Raw genomic sequence first — 19,695 nt, forward strand, 5'->3', positions numbered from 1 at the left:
TAATTTGTGTATTGATATATGGGGCTTCCTAGGTGGTGCTGGTGGTAAAGAGCCTGCCTGACAATGTAGGAGATGCTGGAGATGCAGGTTCAATCCCTGGGTTGGGAAGATCCCCTGAAGAAGTAAATGGCAACCCACTACAGTATGCTCCCCTGGAGAATCCCATGGACAGAGGAGCCTGGCGGCTGCAGTTCATAGGATCACAAAGAGTTGGACATGAGTGAAACGACTTAGCATGCATATAGAAGATAATAATGTACAGAAGAATAAAAGTATAGTAACATTTTCTAGAAGGTCTTTTATGTACTCCCTGTAGGGATTTTTACAGGGCTCTAAATTTTGTCATCCCTTCTGTTGTGGATGATTAGTGGAATCAGGATGTCTATTTTGAAAACCAGATCATCTTTGAGTCATCCCAATTCCCTGTAAATGGCCTCGCCCATAACATAGTTATTTGGGTCAAAAACAATAGGGCTTACTTTAAGTATCCTTTTTTTCTTTGTTTTGCACATCCCATACAATTGTTAATACTGTCACTTTTATATCCAAAATGTGTCTGGGTCTATCCATTTCTTTGCACTGACCACTTCAGTAGTCAAAGCGAAGACAATCTGTTGCTTGAACCACTGCACCAATCTCCTATCTGGGTTTTTGCTTTCATATTTTATAATCCCATTTCCATGCCAGAACCAGAGTGATCTTTTAAAAATGTAAGCTGTATCCTGTCATTCTTTACCTTTAGATCCTTTCAGTCACCTCCTTTTTGATGTAAAGTGAATCTGAGCTCCTTATCCTAGTTGAAAAGGACTTGTGTAATATGGTCTCTGTCCAACTCTCTACAACGTATTGTCACACTCACCCTCTTCTGCTGTGGTCTGTGTATCCTTATCATTTCTAGCCCATTGATTTAGTGCAGCAGAACAACAAACACAAGCTTTTCCTTAGACCTTAATGTAGTTTGTTCTTATCTAGGTGACTTCATATAGCAACTCAAGTATCACCCCATCCATTCTATGGATACTGTTCAGTGTTCCATCCGTTTTATGTTCTGTTGTGTCATCTTTTTCTATTCTCTATTTCTACTCACTTACATTTCTTCTATACCATCAAGTCTTTGGGGAAACACACCCCTCATATACCCTGTCCTATTTACTGCTGTATTCTCAGCACTCAGGTCAGTGGCAAATCTTAGGCATACATTTGTAAAATAAATAGGGATATTAGAAGTTTTGTCATATGGGGAATTTCATATGGTAAAAAGCACTAGCAGTAAAGTCCTTTGAGAGATTTATCCCTGCAGCACAATTCATTTGCAAGTGCCTGGACCTGACCTGATCTTACCTACTGATGCTCCCAGTGTACTGATCTCCTCTGTTCAAGATTCACCCTAACATTGTCTCTAGCAGGATACTGGACTTTGGCAGGGTTAAATTTATTTCTCTGAATTTTCATAGAACTGCCTGTTCACCTTTTCCACAGCATAGACAATCCAATGTTTTATTATTTATTTGTTTCTGTAATTTATCCAATTAGACTCTATGTCTTGGAAAGGCAAGTGCTCTATGATTATAGGATCTAACATATATTTTGTAAAGGAATTTAGAAAGATATTTTTTTAAGTTTATTTGCAACATAGTTATTTGTAGCTCTGTCCTTGAGCCTAGATAGTACATTCATGCATGCAACAATTAGACTTGACCAGTATGGAGTATTTCTCAAACTTTAGAGGCTGAATTAAAGAAAATCAGAGAAAAAAATAAATAATTAAAAAAAAAAAGAAAATCAGAAAAAAAAAATGGTGAAGTGATAATGAGTGAATGCACAGATTAGAGAGAAGGATGCCGGTGACTCTGATTGTGTTCGGTTAGACCATGGTGGTTAAACCCTGGCCCATTTTTATGAGGAGTCACGGAGTGGCCCTGGATATTTTTGCATGCACAGAGGAGATCTGAAGAATTCAGATTTACCCTCAGGGACCTTCCATTTTATTATCTTGTCTGAATCTCTGCATTTGTTGAAACTTTTGTTTTCTACAGTTTTCCTCCTCAGACAGCATACTGTGCTATTCCTTCTGACAACCTTCTTCTGTCATCTGTGGATAATAATAGCGGCATCTATGATTTACTAATAAAGAAACCTGTGAGAGATAATACTTCCCCTCAAGATGTATATCATATGATGGCAGGTAACTCGAGTTGGGGGAAGAGAAAACCAAACACCAGTTCCTCCAGCAAATGCCTACTAGCCTTGCAACACAGATGGAACTGCTACAAATAAAAGAGAAGGGAGCCTGCACAAAAATCACAACTTCCCAGAACTGGTAATGAGCTAGAAGGCCAGAGTTTGATTCCTGCCACTTTCCCTTATTAAGTGTGCAATTTAACCAAGAAAAATCCCTTAAGATATCACTGAACCTCATTTTGCTTGTCCCCAAAACATGCTGCCATTTAGTCAAACATAGAATTCCCATAAGCTTGAGTGTCCATGAAGATGTCAGTAACCTACCAATGTGATCTTTTGATAGTTTCTCCCTCTTCGTGTTGGTCTTTGAAAAGCTTTGGTTACTGTTGCAACCATTCTTTGGGTCTCATCTTATTTGAAAACTTCTCCTTGTAGACTTTCCATTTAGAGTCACTTCCCCCCCCCGCCTCAGTTCTTCCCATATCACTGTGTATAACTCAGTTACTATTTCTTGTCATTACAAGCCTCATGTTATAATCATAGAGAGTGCTTTTTAGTCAAAAGTCATGGGCTTTACCTTTTCAGAAACATGAATGGACTTAGAGAGTGTTATACTAAGTGAAGTCAGACAGAGAAGGAGAAATATTGTATGACATCTCTTATGTGTGGAATATAAAAAGAAATGATACAAATGAGGTTGCTTACAAAACAGATACAGAGTCACAGACTTAGAAAATGAAATTATGGTTGCCCAGGAGGAGCAACCCCACGCCCGAGGCCAGGGGCGGTGGCCGGGAGGACCAACCCCACGTCCAAGGAGCCATGGCTGCTCGGGCACAGGCGGGCCTAGAGGAGCTATCCCACGTTGAAGGTCAGGAAGGGCGGCGGTGAGGAGATACCTGTCGTCCAAGGTAAGGAGCAATGGCTGCGTTTTGCTGGAGCAGCCGTGAAGAGATACCCCACGCCCAAGGTAAGAGAAACCCAAGTAAGACGGTAGGTGTTGCAAGAGGGCATCAGAGGGCAAACACACTGAAACCATACTCACAGAAAACTAGTCAATCTAATCACACTAGGACCACAGCCTTGTCTAACTCAATGAAACTAAGCCATGCCCATGGGGCAACCCAAGACGGGCGGGTCATGGTGAAGATCTGACAGAATGTGGTCCACTGGAGAAGGGAATGGCAAACCACTTCAGTATTCTTGCCTTGAGAACCCCATGAACAGTAGGAAAAGGCAAAATGATAGGCTACTGAAAGAGGAACTCCCCAGGTCAGTAGGTGCCAATATGCTACTGGAGATCAGTGGAGAAATAACTCCAGAAAGAGCAAAGGGATGGAGCCAAAGCAAAAAGAATACCCAGCTGAGTTGACTCATTGGAAAAGACTCTAATGCTGGGAGTGATTGGGGGCAGGAGGAGAAGGGGACGACAGAAGATGAGATGGCTGGATGGCATCACTGACTCGATGGACGTGAGTCTCAGTAAACTCTGGGAGTTGGTGATGGACAGGGAGGCCTGGCATGCTGCGATTCATGGGGTCGCAAAGAGTCGGACACACCTGAGCGACTGATCTGATCTGATCTGGGGTAATGATGGAGGGAAAGGGTAGTGAGGGCGTTTGGGATGGTCATGTACACACTGCTATATTTAAAATGGGTAACCAACAAGTACCTACTGTATAGCGCATGGAACTCTGTTCAGTGTTATGTGTCAGCATGGATGGGAAGGGAGTTTGAGGGGAGAATGGATACATATATGTATATCTCCAAGTCCCTTTGCTGCTCACCTGAAACTATTACATTGTTTGTTAATCAGCTATACCCCAATACAAAACAAAATAAATAAATAAAAGGAATATAACAATTTAAAAAAAGAAAGAAAGGCACGGGCTTTAGTGTCAGACCAACCTAAGTTTAAAGCTAGATGCAAATAACTGTTTACAAGACCATGCTTCAAAAATTAGCTTAGGCAAGATTCATTAGCTCATTTTTTTATACATAAAGGAAATAAATAAAATTTTAAATTATAAATTTTATAACTAAAAATTATTTGGCAATTTTTTATAAATAAATCATTTGGCAATGCCATCTCATATAAACTTTCCATATTAGCTACATAGCCCAATTATTGAGCAGCATGATGCTCAGTGTTCATAGGAGACACATTTCTCTTTCCTTTTAGATAGACCATCAAATCAGGGGGGTTTTAAACGGCATGACCTCTGTAATACTAGTATTGGGTGGAAAATACTGGGACTAGAATATCTTTAATGTCAAAAGTACAATTGATAAACAGTAAGAACGACAAAAATTACACCATGTGATATACAGATGTGTGTTGACTAAGAGGAAAATAATGAAAATAAACCCTGGTACAGACAGAATAATCATCATAAAGAGCAATAACTACAGTGACAATAATACGCGCAGCACCATTTGGCTGACTGAGTAACTTTGCAAAGGTGCTTGGTATAGCAAAAAACGAAGTATTGGAATAGAGGACAATTTTAAAGTACATTGAAAACTACATTTCTTGTGAAATACGTTCTACAGTTATTGTCTCCACAGAAACACAATATAAAAAATATCTAATCCAACTTTACAATATTATGCATTTCATTCTAATGTCAGGTACCATGGTCATTATTTTGTTCTTAAATAAAAACCAGCCTTTAAAATCCTTTACCTTCAGTACAATTTCTCTCAAAGTTAGGTTCAGAAATGGAGAAGGCAATGGCACCCCACTCTAGTACTCTTGCCTGGAAAATCCCATGGACGGAAGAGCCTGGTAGGCTGCAGTCCATGGGGTCACTAGAGTCGGACACAACTGAGCGACTTCACTTTCACTTTTCACTTTCATGCATTGGAGAAGGAAATGGCAACCCACTCCAGTGTTCTTGCCTGGAGAATCCCAGGGACGGGGGAGCCTGGTGGGCTGCCGTCTATGGGGTCGCACAGAGTCACACGACTGAAGCGACTTAGCAGTAGCAGCAGCAGGTTCAGAAAAACAAAAAGCCACTGCTCCAGGTTTTTGATAGTATGTGATTGTGAGAAGAAAAGTTGTAAATATAAATTTATTTCTAAAAACTTGAAGATATCTGTGTGTATAAATATATATGTGTGTGTATATATATTGTCTTTTGATGTTGATATTTATGTTTAAATTGTGCATTTATATAGCTTTTATAGTGATGCCCAATCTTACCTTATTTTTTGACTGACAATGATGGGATTTCAGTCATGCTCAGCCTTTCCAACAGTGCCAGTGATGGGATTTTTTGAAATCTTATTACTGGTTGCACTGCCTTGATCTCAGATGGAACTTTCAATCAAAAAGGCAATCAGAAGGTTATACATTTGTGAGATTCCCTGCAAAGCCAGTGATCGCATAATACAACTTGTTGGAAAGGCCTACTTGCCTCCAGTCCTTATGTGGCTATAAAGAGTAATTGGCTACTTAGCTCTCAGCACCTGCTTTTCCTTCTCCAAAATACAGCATAGCCCAGAACTCTGTTGGGTCTCAGTGTGGAATCTGGCTGCTCCTAGGAGATTTCCAAGTTTCATGCAGAGACTTGTCTTACTTTAAGCATCTGATTAAGCAAACTCTCCCAAAGACACATTTGGCTCTTTCTAAGCATTCTTGTTTCACTAGTGATGTCAGTGAATCTAAGTTTTATTTTATATACATATGAACACTCACCCACACACTTCTGCAAGACACTTTTACTGTAAAGTTTATTTCCTAGAAATAGCAATTCTGCACGGCACTGCTACCCACCCCAGTATTCTTGGTAGCTTCCCTTATGGCTCAGTATTCTTGGTAGCTTCCCTTATGGCTCCCGCATTGCGGGAGACCTGGGTTCAATCCCTGGGTTGGGAAGATCCCCTGAAGAAGGGAAAGGCTACCCACTCCAGTATTTTGTCCAGGAGAATTCCATGGACTGTATAGTCCATGGGTTCACAAAGAGTCGGACATGACTCAGTGACTTTAAATGTAATAAATGGCAATTCTAACACTTGGATTTTATTTCTAGCATGTTTTAATCATCCTATTATTAATATAAAATTTTAAGTCTTACTACAGTACTCATAAAATACTATTATAAAAATTGCCTCAATACTCTTTAGTGTACATGTATGGATGTTTAAAAGAAATTTCTTCAATTTTATTTGATCAAATAGTGAACCAGGTTGAGGCTGAATTGATCCCACGTGGTGTCCAGTCACCCAGGGATGCCTCAGTTCCCAGGCATGAACCTTGGATTGTGAAGTAGGCAGAGGGAGATAATTTTGTCTCACTTGGCTCCAACTCACTGGTTCTTCTCCAGTATTTAGAGAACACTTGGGTGGGATAAATTTAAATAAAAGGGAAAAAAATCTAATGCTTGGAACACAATAATGATCTATAGACACATTAAAATGCCTATGGACTGAATAAGCATTTCATTTGCAGAATAACTACACAGGTATATGTAAGACATATGTCAGTATTGCTACGATAGAAAAACCATGCACAGAGACAGAACTTTGTTGTTCAGTTGCTGAGTTGTGTCTGATTCTTAGTGACCTCATGAGCTGCAGCACTCCAGGTTTCCCTGTCCTTCACCATCTCCTGGAGTCTGTTCAAACTCATGTCCTTTGAGTTGGTGGTACCATCCAACCATCTCATCCTCTGTCACCGCCCTTCTCCTCTTGTCCTCAATCTTTTCCAGCATCAGGGTTTTTCCAGTGAGTCAGCTTTTTGCCAACAGTATTACAGTGACAAAAAATACACAGAGACAAAACTAGTCACTTTGGTATACTCAAATCCTAAAAGTTTGAAAACCCCATCAACCTCTTGATGCAGGAAGTTTTAGCAATTCTACTGCTAAAGTAAAAAGTACTTTAAGTCATTGTAGGAGTGTGAGTGTGTGTATATATTCTTCAGATCTTTATTTAAAGTCATGGTTGCATGCATGCTCACTCAGTCATGTTTGACTCTTTGAGACCGCATGGACTGTAGCCCATCAGGCTCCTCTGTCCATGGGATTTCCCAGGCAAAAACACTGGAGTGGGTTGCCATTTCCTCCTCCAGGGCATCTTCCCAACCCAGGGATAGAACCCACCTCTCCTGAATTGTTAGGTGGATACTTTACAACTGAGCCACCCTGAAAGCCCATACTTAATTATATTTGGGGTACTCTAAAAGTGTAGTTCAGCCTTATATGAATATGATATAATTGACTTGACCCCATATTATAAAACCTTAAACGGGCTTTTAAGCACAAAGAGCCAGCATAATAGTGGCAAAGAAAATCAACAATAAAACCACACTTTCTTTCTGTCTTCTTGGGCAAAGTAAATTTTGAGATAAGATTGAACAACCTGTATACTAAATAATATCTCCTGCCCATGAAAATCACCCTATGAAGATTATCTTATTTACTGGCAAGATCCAAGGATATGGATATTATATTCCTGAAAAACAGTGTAATTTTTGTTATTCACATTTATATGCCTGTAACCTATGCCATTTCACTGAAAAGTACACTAGAAATGAGTCTAGTACGCAAGAGATAACTGAAGTAGTAATTTAGTCCACACATTGGAATAGAATGTGTGACATCATCAGAATATTAATTTTGGTTACTACTACAACTACTATTAATGATCTACATTTACCAGGTATTTGTTTTAGTCACTGTGCCAAGTCCTAGTGTATATGAAAGTCACTTTAGGTCATCATTTTAACCTCAAGAAAAAGAATTTAATAGTCAAAGTGATAAGTATTAAAGATAAACTGTTCTCAGGCAAAGAAACTCAGTAAGGAATCAGTTAAGTTGCTGAGCACTGGGAGGTTGTAAATTCTAAGTGTAATATTTAAACATTTTAGTTGATCAGTCATGTCCAACTCTGCGATCCCATGGAATGTAGCCTGCCAGGCTTCTCTGTCCATGGGATTCTCCAGGCAAGAATACTAGAGTGGGTTGCCATGCCTTCCTCCAGGGGATCTTCCCAACCCAGGGATGGAACTCAGGTTTCCCATATTGCAGGTGGATTCTTTACCATTTGAACCACCAGGGAAACCCTACTTAAACATTTTAAATCCATGTAGTCAATTCAGAATTTGATGCGTTTGGATTTGCAGCTAAAGCCCTTCTTCTCTCAGGCAACCCCAAGCCAATGAGAGGTGACAGGGGAACTGGAGGCTGTTTGTACCCGATGAGAGATTCCTCTCACGGGACCCCTCCGAACTCCTTATTTGTCAGGTCTGCATTGCAGTCTAAGGTTCTCTTGCCAAATCCTGCTTCCTAATCTCCTCACTTTGGCATTTTAAAATCTGTATCCTTGTCTGAAAAAGTTCCCCGCACAATCCTGTTTCCTTTCTTTTACCTTTTACTCCTAACTCCGCTTTAGCACTTGTTTCCAGGAGGACCCCAACTAGCAGAGCTGAACTAGCCTTACCATATACCATGTTCCTGCCCACGTTCCTTTAATGGCCCTGTTGCTATCTTCCTGTGTGATCATCACCAAGCCATTGCTCATCTCTGGTTCTTTATCATAAAGACGCTTAAAATAAAAAGTGATCCATGGGATGGTTTTGTTGAACATTCTAGAATTCTAGTTAGAGTTGATGACTCTGTTAATTGATTTCCGTCTGATTAGAAAAAAAAAGTGATGACAACAAGGGTATTTATAAAAATATATTTCACAAAGTAGGAAACAATACAGGAGTTTCTCTGAATACAATACATGGAGTAAATAAACAATATTGCATTAAAGCAAAGTAGAAAATTAAAATGATCTGCATGTAGTACTTGAGTTTTATCATACATTATCTACTCCTAAATGGCAGGTTTGCGTTACAAATTGAATATGCTCACATCTTCTAGTGCAGTTCTGTTTTGGAGTCTAATACGTTCTGTGCATCATCATGATGATCAGGGAGAGAAGTGCTAAAAACAGAAGCAGTAAAATTATGTACAAATCAGTTCCTGCTCTAAAACAGTGGGATCAACTTGAAGCATGTTTATTGGGCAGGGCGTTATGTAGATATCTAAAAGTCTAGAGTTTAAATATTCACATGAATCAATATACTTTCAGATGTTTGTGCTTGTTGTAAAAACACCAAATACTAGGATTATGAACAAAATAGAAAACAGTCCAAAAGTTTCTCTGGGAAAATGCTGCTCCTGCCATCACCAGTCACAATAACATTTTCTACTCTAAAGAGACTATTAGCTTCCCTTTGATAATATTGCCTGCCATACTCATCTCATCAAAATGTACATGTATTAAACATTCATTGTATATATATTTATATAAAACAATCTAAAGGATTATTAATGGATATAATTTAGTTTTTTTTTTCATATAGTCCCTTAATCTATAAATTACCAACCTTAATAAATAAAAGCATTAATGGACATCAATAAAATATTTATTTTGAGGATTAAACAAATAAATTCACGCGCTAGCAGTAAAACCATCTGCCTCTTATGTAGTCCACTGTGTGACACAGTTTCTCTTTGTATCCTTGTGGGAGAAGGTGAACTGGAGGGAAAGAGTAATCCTGGTTCCAGAGAACAGGCCCATTCGAATGAGATTTCTCTCCTCCCACCACTGAGCTGGCAGTCCCCACCCTGGAATGGATTACAAACATGAATATTTTAAGGCTCGACACAATATTTAAAGATGCTATTCCGTCTCTGATGAGTGGGGCCAACAATTATGTACAATGTGTGGTCAGCGTACCGTATAATCTAGGAGGCCTCCCAAAACTCCAAAAAGTCAGAATGTACAGCAGACCAAGTATTGCTTTATCATTAGTGGCAGGATCCTTGCAGGCGAAGGGGAAAAAACCATTTGCATTTATAAAAATCCTCGCAGAAGACACATATCAGCAGCAAATTTCTTGCAGGTCCATTTTTCTAAGAAAGCACCTTTTTAATTTTGATTTTTTCCTCTTTATATGCCATTCCTCTAAGGAGGAGCCAGGATCCCAAACTTTGTCTCTGGTGGTCAGGTAAATATCAAATATCCAAAGACTTCTAGACACTCCACATACTTTAATTCACACTCCACAAGATTTATAACCTCCTAACATATACTTTTTAATTTTTATTATTAACTTTTTGGTTCAACAGTAAAATGTAGTTGAGTTTATAGATGATTGGTGCTAAACTTGCCTCTAAAACAAATAGCCACATTGGTTGTATCTAAGGGGAGTGACCCTAGAATATTACAGAATGCTCAGTTCCCTTTGATTTATTTATAATAATCCACTGTCAAGTTTCTTTGTCACTTTCACCGACAGAGTAGAGTTCGCCCAGTCTCTTAAAGCGGGGACCCCAGTCACTGAGGTAGTCAAAATTCTGGTCCGAGTCTGAGGTGGTGGACTCCAAGGAGCTGAGGGAGCCGGCCACGGACCCTCGGCCTTCATAGCCATAAATCTGAATGGAGTCATATGGTGGGGCTGTGGGATCGTTATCTGCCTCGTGTAGCCGCACGTTTATAAATTCATCCACATCAACACCGTTCGGAACCGGCGCAAGCCCTTGCCTTGGCATAAACTGCAAATCTGGTTTAATATCTTTACGGGGTAAAAATCCATTAATTCCATCTGGGTTTTGTAAAGTTGCAATGTCAAAAGCCTCTGTGTCTTCTTCCCCTCCTCCTTCGTCATCATAGCGAATGATGTTTTCTCTCACGTCTTCATCATCTTTGATAATGAGTGGCTCATTTTTGTGTCGCCGCAGAGTTACAAACAGCACCACAATGACTGTAGGAAAAACATAAAATAACAATTAGCCAGACAGACATATAATTTCACAAGTAACACATCGTGTATTTTGAGCAAGGGGCATTATTTAAAAACTTATGAACGTGTAACTTTCGTGCATTCATTTGGGAATTAAGTGAAACGCCTTTCTGAAGTATGGGCACTGAATTTTGAGTGAATATTATTCTAGGTTGCTTCTATTTGTTGAATGGTGATGAAGAAGCTGGGTTAAAATAACAAGTTTGCATCTATTCATGGTGAAGGCTACATTTAATACCACTGGGAGCTCTGGAGTGAATGACGCAAAATGTGAAACAGCACAGAGAGCATGAGTAACTTGCTGTGTGTCTTGGGCAGATCATTCAATACTTTTTGACTCCGTGCCTCTCTTCCATAAAGAAAAAGGAGCTGAATAGACTATATTGAGTATGTTTTGTATTTTTCTAATAAGTTCTTCAAGACTGTTTCCAATACAATAATGTTCATTCACAGACAAAGTGGTATATTAAGGTGAATGTCAGCTTTGAATGGGCAACTTCTTCTCTTGTGTGAAAGTGCTAGCTTTCCTCTACCTGGTAAAGTAGAACTAAAGGTGGGGAAAGGGAGAGGAATGCATTAAAAGAAAAAAAAAAAAAAAACTAGCCAGATCAGCCAAATCAAACTTGGGCTAATGACATCAAATATGGAAGGAAATGATGCTCAATACAAGATACCGGGTGAGCAGAACTGATATAACCAGGAAGGTAGTGACTGACATAACCTTTTTCCAAGGGCAGGATAAGATGTATGAATACCTTCCCTTTTGTGTCCTCTTACTGTCTAATCTCATTTTTATAATTGAATTCTTTAGCAGAAAAGTTACAAAAACATTTTCTTAATTTGCAGTCTTCATCTTAATTTGATTTTAGTATCAAGAAAACTATCTGAGAAACACAATGCAATTTTGAGAAAAAGTATTTTTTGTTTGCTTGTTTGCTTTCATCTTATCTCACCAAATTTTGTGATTGGATGGATTCAGCAACCCAACCCATACACTATTTAGATAAAAGAGTATTTTGGACACAGGAGAGCCCCCTCCTGAAGTAAACTGGTGTGCATCGGAACCCTGCGGGTCTTTTTATATAACAGTTGCTGTTGTAACCACTTAAGGTCCATCCCCACTTCCACCACAATTATTCGTAGTTTATCTTTTCACGGGTGATGGAATTGAAAAAGGCAATGAACATTTCTCTCCACCTGGACATTTACTATTACAATCCTTTTTTTCCCTCTTGGTGACCTCAAAGCTTGGAGAAGTGGAAAAGAGTTTTTCTTCCAAAGAATATTGACTAGGATTTTCTAGGTTGAGTTAGGGTTTTCTGTCCTTATTTACAGTCATTTATGAGCCAGAAAAATGGTGACCCCCTAGGCTATGAAGAAAATACATACCTAGCAGCAAAATGATGCATGCTAATATGGCGATTAAGGCGCCCATACTGAGTCCAATCGGAAGTACATAAGCTTCAACATTACAAGACTGGACAACGCCGTCACTGCTACAGCCACAGACCCGGATGGTCAGGGTGCTAGTGCTGCTCAGAGGAGGATTCCCACTGTCACTGATTATGATTGGTAAGAGATAGACTTCTTGCTTCTGGCGGTTGAATCCATTATGCTTTGCCAAAATGCTGAGGGAATTATCTGGAAAAATGAAAATTAAAGTAGTTTGCATCATTTCAAAACGGCTGCCCGAACAACACTTGTTTTTCTAGTTCATAAATCCTCTGCAATCCTCACGACAATCCCGACTCCACTGAACCACTCCTGAACTCTTCTTCTTCCCTCTTCCCATTTTCCCAATTGGCATGGACCATACACACCCTTACAGGTTCAATGACAATGGCCTCAGGATAAACTAATGGAGTTTTACCCTCACCTTGTAAATGCAAAGGATTTCTCTTGCAAAAATAATCTTCAAGTGTCCTTTTATAGAACACAAATTACCTGAAGTCCCCATAAATAAATTTAATGTTCTTTATCCAGACAATGAAAACTAGACTATAAATTTCCCCACATTTTGAAAGCCATATTTGAAAAGCTTTGTGTTACAAGATAGACTTTATGACCGTATGGCATACAAAACAATACACTTGATTCCCACAGGTACCTATTCATATAAAAAGAGTTATTTATGCTCTACAGCATTTACATTAAGATACACAAAAGTCCAATTTACTGCCAATTGGAGGAGATATGCCACATATTTTAAAATTCTGTAGAGAAGACCTAGAGTGGTTATACAAATAAGAATTAAATGAGAAGTCATAGGAGCAGGTGATCCATTTTTCATGTATTAATTATATGGAAATGTATACTGTTTATCTGGAGCAACCCTTAAGGACATTTAAGGGCATACTTCAGTTCAAAGTAGAACTGACTAGTGAGAAGTGATTGGTCCCATGGTAGCCCTATGAATCTCAAACTTTTACTCCCAAAATGAATTTCACCCCCAACTTTCTGTTGTCATTCATCCCTATGTCATGAACTGTAGCTATATATGCATATGTGTGTGTGTGTGTGTGTGTGTGTATATATATATATATGTCTGTTTTCTCATTTCAATTAATGACAGACAGAGGGCTATTCAGATGGGAACACTGATTATTTCATACTGATATTCAAGCCAAAAGCAAATAAACGTAACTTTGATTAATGTGTGCAGTACTATTTGGGCAAAGTGATTATTTCAGTGGGATTTTTTTCAAATATTGACAAGTTTGCAGACCCCAGAACATTTGTCTGCCTCACTGTTGCCTTTTAAGGCAGACATTCCAAACCATTGTTGTACAGTTCCTGGTCATGGATGTCCCAGTGATTTCTAGAATACTCAAATATATGAACAGATATTCCACTCAAATGATTTTTATGTAAATGTGTTAAATCTTCTGTACCATGTAGTACAGTGTGCGGTGCTATGCTGTGTTTAATTGCTCAGGTGTGTCTGACTCTGCAATCCCATGGACTATAGCCCACCAGGCTCCTCTGTCCATGGGGATTCTCCAGGCAAGATTAGTGGAGTGGATTGCCATGCCTCCTCCGGGGATCGAACCCAGGACTCCTGCATTGCAGGCAGATTTTTTACCATCTGAGCCACCAGGGAAGCCAATACCAGAATTCAAAAAATGTGACAGACATTCCTTAAAATAAATGGATAAATTATATTTGTCTTTGCTTTGTTTAAGATATATGCAGACCTACAGTGTCTTGATAGTAAGCAGTTAGAGAGAAAAAAAACTCTGTTAACATTTTTTTTTCTAAGTTATTTCTGATTGTATCTCATTATTTAGTAATTTGAAAAGTGAAAAGAGGTCTCTAGTGGAAGTAAGCAGTGATATTCCAAATGATCTAGTAATCTTTATTTCCATGACAGAAGGAAATGCCAGTAAGCTAAAAGCAGGAGAACATTATCTCAAAACAGATACCAAATATATAGCTGTGTGTGTTATATTTCCAGAAAGTGTGAGACAAGTTTGAGTACAGTTAATTAGTACAAGGAATATTTGTGGATGATTTCATATACCATAGTTCAAAACAGAAGATGGGAATTGTTCTTCAAGATGCAATTAATAAAATTACAATGGAGGCTTTTGTCTTTTTGTGGTTAACATTATTTATATGAAAAACTATCTTTGCATAGTCTCTCTTTAAACAATCTATAATGATAATTTAGAAACTGCAGCAGGAGTATTATTCATTGCAGAACAAAGCTATCTCCTTTATTACTTAGAAAAGCATTGACGAGTCTTAGACCTAACTCATTTTTTTCTTTTACTATTCCTGGTATCTGCATATGTTGCTCTCTTTCTATATAAAGAAAATTATTGACTAAGTAAAGGAAGTTCACGGGTCATTTATGATAACTTTCACCTGCTACCTCCAGGGAAAGTCAATTGCCTATTTGCCTATTAATATTTTTACCATATTTTCAGTTGGTATTTACATTTATTATTAATTATTTTATTAGGTCACATTGAATTGTCATTATTTCACACCCCCAAAAACCCACTGAATATTAGCAGTTTCACATACTTCAAATTCGGGTATTTGAAATACATATTTCTTTTAAATTGCATGTTGCAAATATGTTCAATAAAGTTCTGCTTTATTTATTTAAAACATATGATGCCTTTTCATTTTATTAAAATTTTAATCTCAATGTAGTCAATTTTACCAGTCTTTTTAATGATTAGTAATTTAGCCTTATTTTTTAAATTATTATTACGTAAAAATTACTTTTTTTAATATTGCCTTTCACATTTAAGCAATTGTATGGTATCGATATTTTTCTGTACTGATCATTGATTTTCCCAAGGTTAATTGTGGAGTAATTTATCTCTTACCCACTGACATTCAATTCTTAGTCCTCACAAATCAAAGCTTTGTATATCTTCATCCTTTTAGGCTCTCTATTATGTTCTAGTGCTCTGTTTTTCTAATCTTGTATCAATATTATGCTTTCTATGTATGAAAAATTTATAATAAATCATGATGTTTGTTTTTCCCATTATGTTCTTCTTTAGGAATATTTCAGTCATTCTTGCTTATTTGCTAATCTCTGACAAATGCAGAACAGATTACCAAGTTCCATGAACATTCCTGTAAGAGTTTTACTTGAAATTATATTAAGATGTAAATACATTAAGAAAATTGACAACTTTAGTCTTCTATATCAAGACTCTGGTTTTTTTATTTAATATATGTTAAAATGTTTTTATTTTAACTGCAAGAGATTTTCACATACTTCATTACACTTAGTATTTTATATATATACAGTTGCTTTAGTACTTATACCTTTTTAATATTATATTTTCATCTCATTGTTGCTAGTGTATAAAACATAACTTTTATATGTTGGATTTAATTTCAGTCACCCTTTAAAACATTTTTTTTTAACTTATAAGAATATATCTCAACACAGAGATACATATGAGGAGCATGATAATGTGGGGAATTCCACAGTGGAACTGGAATTACAGTTTATAAAATTTATAAAATAAAATTTAAGCAAACTAATGTCTCTGGAAATAGTTCTGGAGAAGGGCACCAAACAGAGAAACATTTATTCAGGAAGCATGGTACAGCCTGGTAGGAATGACTTGAGTATGGTGCTCCAACCAGAACCTGGTAGCTAGCTTCTTCACCCCTTCTCTCAGCTCTGCGAGGTGGAAACTGTACTCCAAATTGGTCCAGCCAAGAGCACACAGCTTCCTCCCTGCCACAGCTAGCAGTTGCAGGGCGGTGTCACCAGTTCTCACCCTGCTCCTATCTACCTCTTAATGGACTAGATTCTGAGTCGGTGTGGACAAGGCAGGGTTCCTTTCTTCCTTGCTGCCCCTGCTTGGGCAACAGAGGCTCTATCTTGGCAAGACTTCACGGGGAATACAGGGCTTCAGTTGTGCTTGCCCTGAATTATGACAATGGCTTCACAGTGGGAGAGCCAAGCCAAAAAGACTTGAGGCTACTGTACCCTCATGTCAAGTGCACAGCTCCTAAAGTAGAGGTGTCACTCAGAGAAAAACAGCACAGTCTCCAACTCAGCTTCAAAGCCAGTGGCTCAATGTTTTGCCTCAGTTGAGAAGTAGAGAACCTAGAAACCTAGAAACTAGAAAAGAGCTGGAGAGGAGCCAGCCTGGGTCAGAACAATTCTGAAACACTGAGGGAAATACCCTTCTGAAAGAGCCCACATTTGGTTGGATTAGGGATTTAGACGATTTCTGAATTAAGAACAATTTAGATGATTTCTGAATTAAGAACAATGCAGAAAGCATCTAGCAACTAGTGAAGTTTAACAACGTGGGTGTAGTCAAGGAAAGAGACAACTCTGCCAAAACCACTGCCATTGCTGGTGACTGACTGTGGGCAAAGCCAAGGCTGGGATCCCCTGAGGTGAAACATTAGAGGCTTAACGTTGCAGAGGGAAAACAGACCTCACTAAAATAATCCAGCCAGTTACTAAACAAATAAATGAACAAATTACAATAACATGCCTTGGCTGAAGGCTCAATATCCAGAGTTACTATAATATATTTTCTAAAAATGTCCAGTTTTCAACAAAAGATTATAAGACATTCAAAGAAACAAGAAAGCATGACCCATAAATGGGATAGGGATGGGAGGTAGGGAGCAGGTGGGAGCAGGTTTGCTCCATGAGAGCAAGCAAAAATCAAGTTAAACAAAGACTTCTAAGAAACCATTGTAAATGTGTTCAATGAGCTACCGTAAACCATTAAAGAACTATGGAGGCATGATGACAATCTCATATCATAGAGAATATAAATAAAGAGATAGACATTATTTTTTAAAAAGAACTTAATGGAAGCTATGGAGTTGAAAAGTACAGTAACTAAATGAAAAATTACAATAGCTAAACTGAATCTGAATTGGCAAAAGAAAGCATTAGTGAACTTGGAGATAGATCAATAGAAATTTTGCAAACTGTACTATATAGGGAAAAAAGAAAAATGAATAGAGCCCTAGAAATATATGGGACAAAATTAAGTCCACCAATGTACCTGCAATGAAAATACTTTCCTTGCAGAAAGGAAAAGAAAAAATCCTTGCAGAAAAGAAAGGAAAAGAAAAAATACAACAGAAAAACTTCAAAACTTTTTGGAAACATTAGTTTCCACTTTGAGAAACCAATAAAAATCAAGGTAGGTGGGAATGCAAACTAGTACAGCCACTATGGAGAACAGTGTGGAGATTCCTTAAAAAACTGGAAATAGAACTGCCTTATGATCCAGCAATCCCACTGCTGGGCATACACACTGAGGAAACCAGAAGAGAAAGAGTGACGTGTACCCCAATGTTCATCGCAGCACTGTTTATAATAGCCAGGACATGGAAGCAACCTAGATGTCCATCAGCAGATGAATGGATAAGAAAGCTGTGGTACATATACACAATGGAGTATTACTCAGCCATTAAAAAGAATACATTTGAATCAGTTCTAATGAGGTGGATGAAACTGGAGTTTATTATACAGAGTGAAGTAAGCCAGAGGGAAAAACACCAATACAGTATACTAACGCATATATATGGAATTTAGAAAGATGGTAACAATAACCCTGTGTACGAGACAGCAAAAGAGACACTGATGTATAGAACAGTCTTATGGACTCTGTGGGAGAGGGAGAGGGTGGTAAGATTTGGGAGAATGGCATTGAAACATGTAAAATATCATGTATGAAACGAGATGCCAGTCCAGGTTCGATGCACGATCCTGGATGCTTGGGGCTGGTGCACTGGGACGACCCAGAGGGATGGTGTGGGGAGGGAGGATGGAGGAGGGTTCAGGATGGGGAGCACGTGTATACCTGTGGCGGATTCATTTTGATATTTGGCAAAACTAATACAATTATGTAAAGTTTAAAAATAAAATTAAATTAAAAAATAATTTAAAAAAAATCAAGGTAAACACAAAGACACTCACAAAGAGACAGGAAAAAATACTGAAACTAAAAGACAAGAAGAATATTCTGAAAGCAAGAGAAAGTTGACTCATCACTTCCAAGGGAACCTCAATAAGATTAACAACTGAATTTTTATAGAAACAGTGGACCCAAGAAGAAAGAAGGTTAGCACATTTAAAATGCTCAAATCAAAACCTTTCACCCCAGGATCATATATTCAGCAAAACTGTCTTTCAAAAAGAATGAAATAGAGATATTCCCAGATAAACAAAAAATTGAGGGAATTTGTCACCAGAAGACATGTCTTAAAAGAAACAAGAAAGGAAGTTCTTCAGACTAAAAGCAAATAACAAATAACCCCAGATGGTAATTCAACTCCACACTAAAAACAAAGAACATCAGGAGAAGTAATTATGTAGTTATAGAAGACAGTATAAATGCATAGTTTTTCTCTTTTCTTAACTTTTAAAAAGCAACTGTATAAAACTGTGCATACATAACATATTGTTGAGCATATAATAACTAAGATTTCAAAAGCAATGATTTGGTATCCCAATATTATACTTTCAGTAATGGATAAAACAACTGCTGCTTAAGTCGCTTCAGTCGTGTCCGGCTCTGTGCAACCCCATAGACGGCAGCCCACCAGGCTCCCCCGTCCCGGGGATTCAAGAACACTGGAGTGGGTTGCCATTTCCTTCCCCAGTGCATGAAAGTGAAAAGTGAAAGTGAAGTCTCTCAGTCGTGTCCAACTCCTAGCGACCCCATGGACTGCAGCCTACCAGGCTCCTCCATCCATGGGATTTCCCAGGCAAGGATAAAAGGACTAGTCAGAAGTAAATAAGCAATAGAAGATTTGAACAACAGTATGAATCCACTATACCTAACATATTAATAGAATACTCCACCCAAAAACAACAGAATATTCTTCTCAAGCACACATGGAGCATTCTGCATTATGTATCATAGGCTAGGCCATAAAATGAACCCCCATAAATTTAAAAGGATATAAATAATACAAAATGCATTCTCTGACCATAAAAGGAATGAAATTAGATATCAATAACAGAAAATAATTGGAGGAAACTCACAAATATATGGAAATTAAACAATGTATTCCTCAATAACCAATGACTTAATAAAGAGATCAAAAGGAAAATTTTAAAAAAATATCAGACAACATAAGTGAAAATGCAGTCAATCAAAATTTAATGGATGTAGCTATAGCAGTGCTTAGAAGGATACTTACAGGGTTAAGGCCTATATGAATTTTCTCCTATCTTGCTATACTAACAAGAATCT

General features: G+C 38.0%; 1 protein-coding gene across 2 annotated transcripts in view; it reads right to left on the reverse strand.

Moving 5' to 3' along the window:
- Positions 1 to 8,849: 8,849 nt before the first annotated feature.
- The window catches only part of CDH8 (cadherin 8), a 409,933-nt gene continuing 399,087 nt past the window's right edge, over positions 8,850 to 19,695 (reverse strand). For both annotated transcript variants that reach the window (XM_070770688.1, XM_070770689.1), the window contains 2 exons: positions 12,371 to 12,622; positions 8,850 to 10,942 (listed from right to left, as the gene is read on the reverse strand). In XM_070770688.1, the coding sequence (XP_070626789.1) occupies positions 10,449 to 10,942; positions 12,371 to 12,622 (746 nt within the window). In that variant the 3' untranslated portion in view covers positions 8,850 to 10,448. The remainder of the gene's footprint in view (positions 10,943 to 12,370; positions 12,623 to 19,695) is intronic.

This window comes from Bos indicus, chromosome 18, assembly GCF_029378745.1.
Source record: "Bos indicus isolate NIAB-ARS_2022 breed Sahiwal x Tharparkar chromosome 18, NIAB-ARS_B.indTharparkar_mat_pri_1.0, whole genome shotgun sequence".
Lineage (NCBI taxonomy): Eukaryota > Metazoa > Chordata > Mammalia > Artiodactyla > Bovidae > Bos > Bos indicus.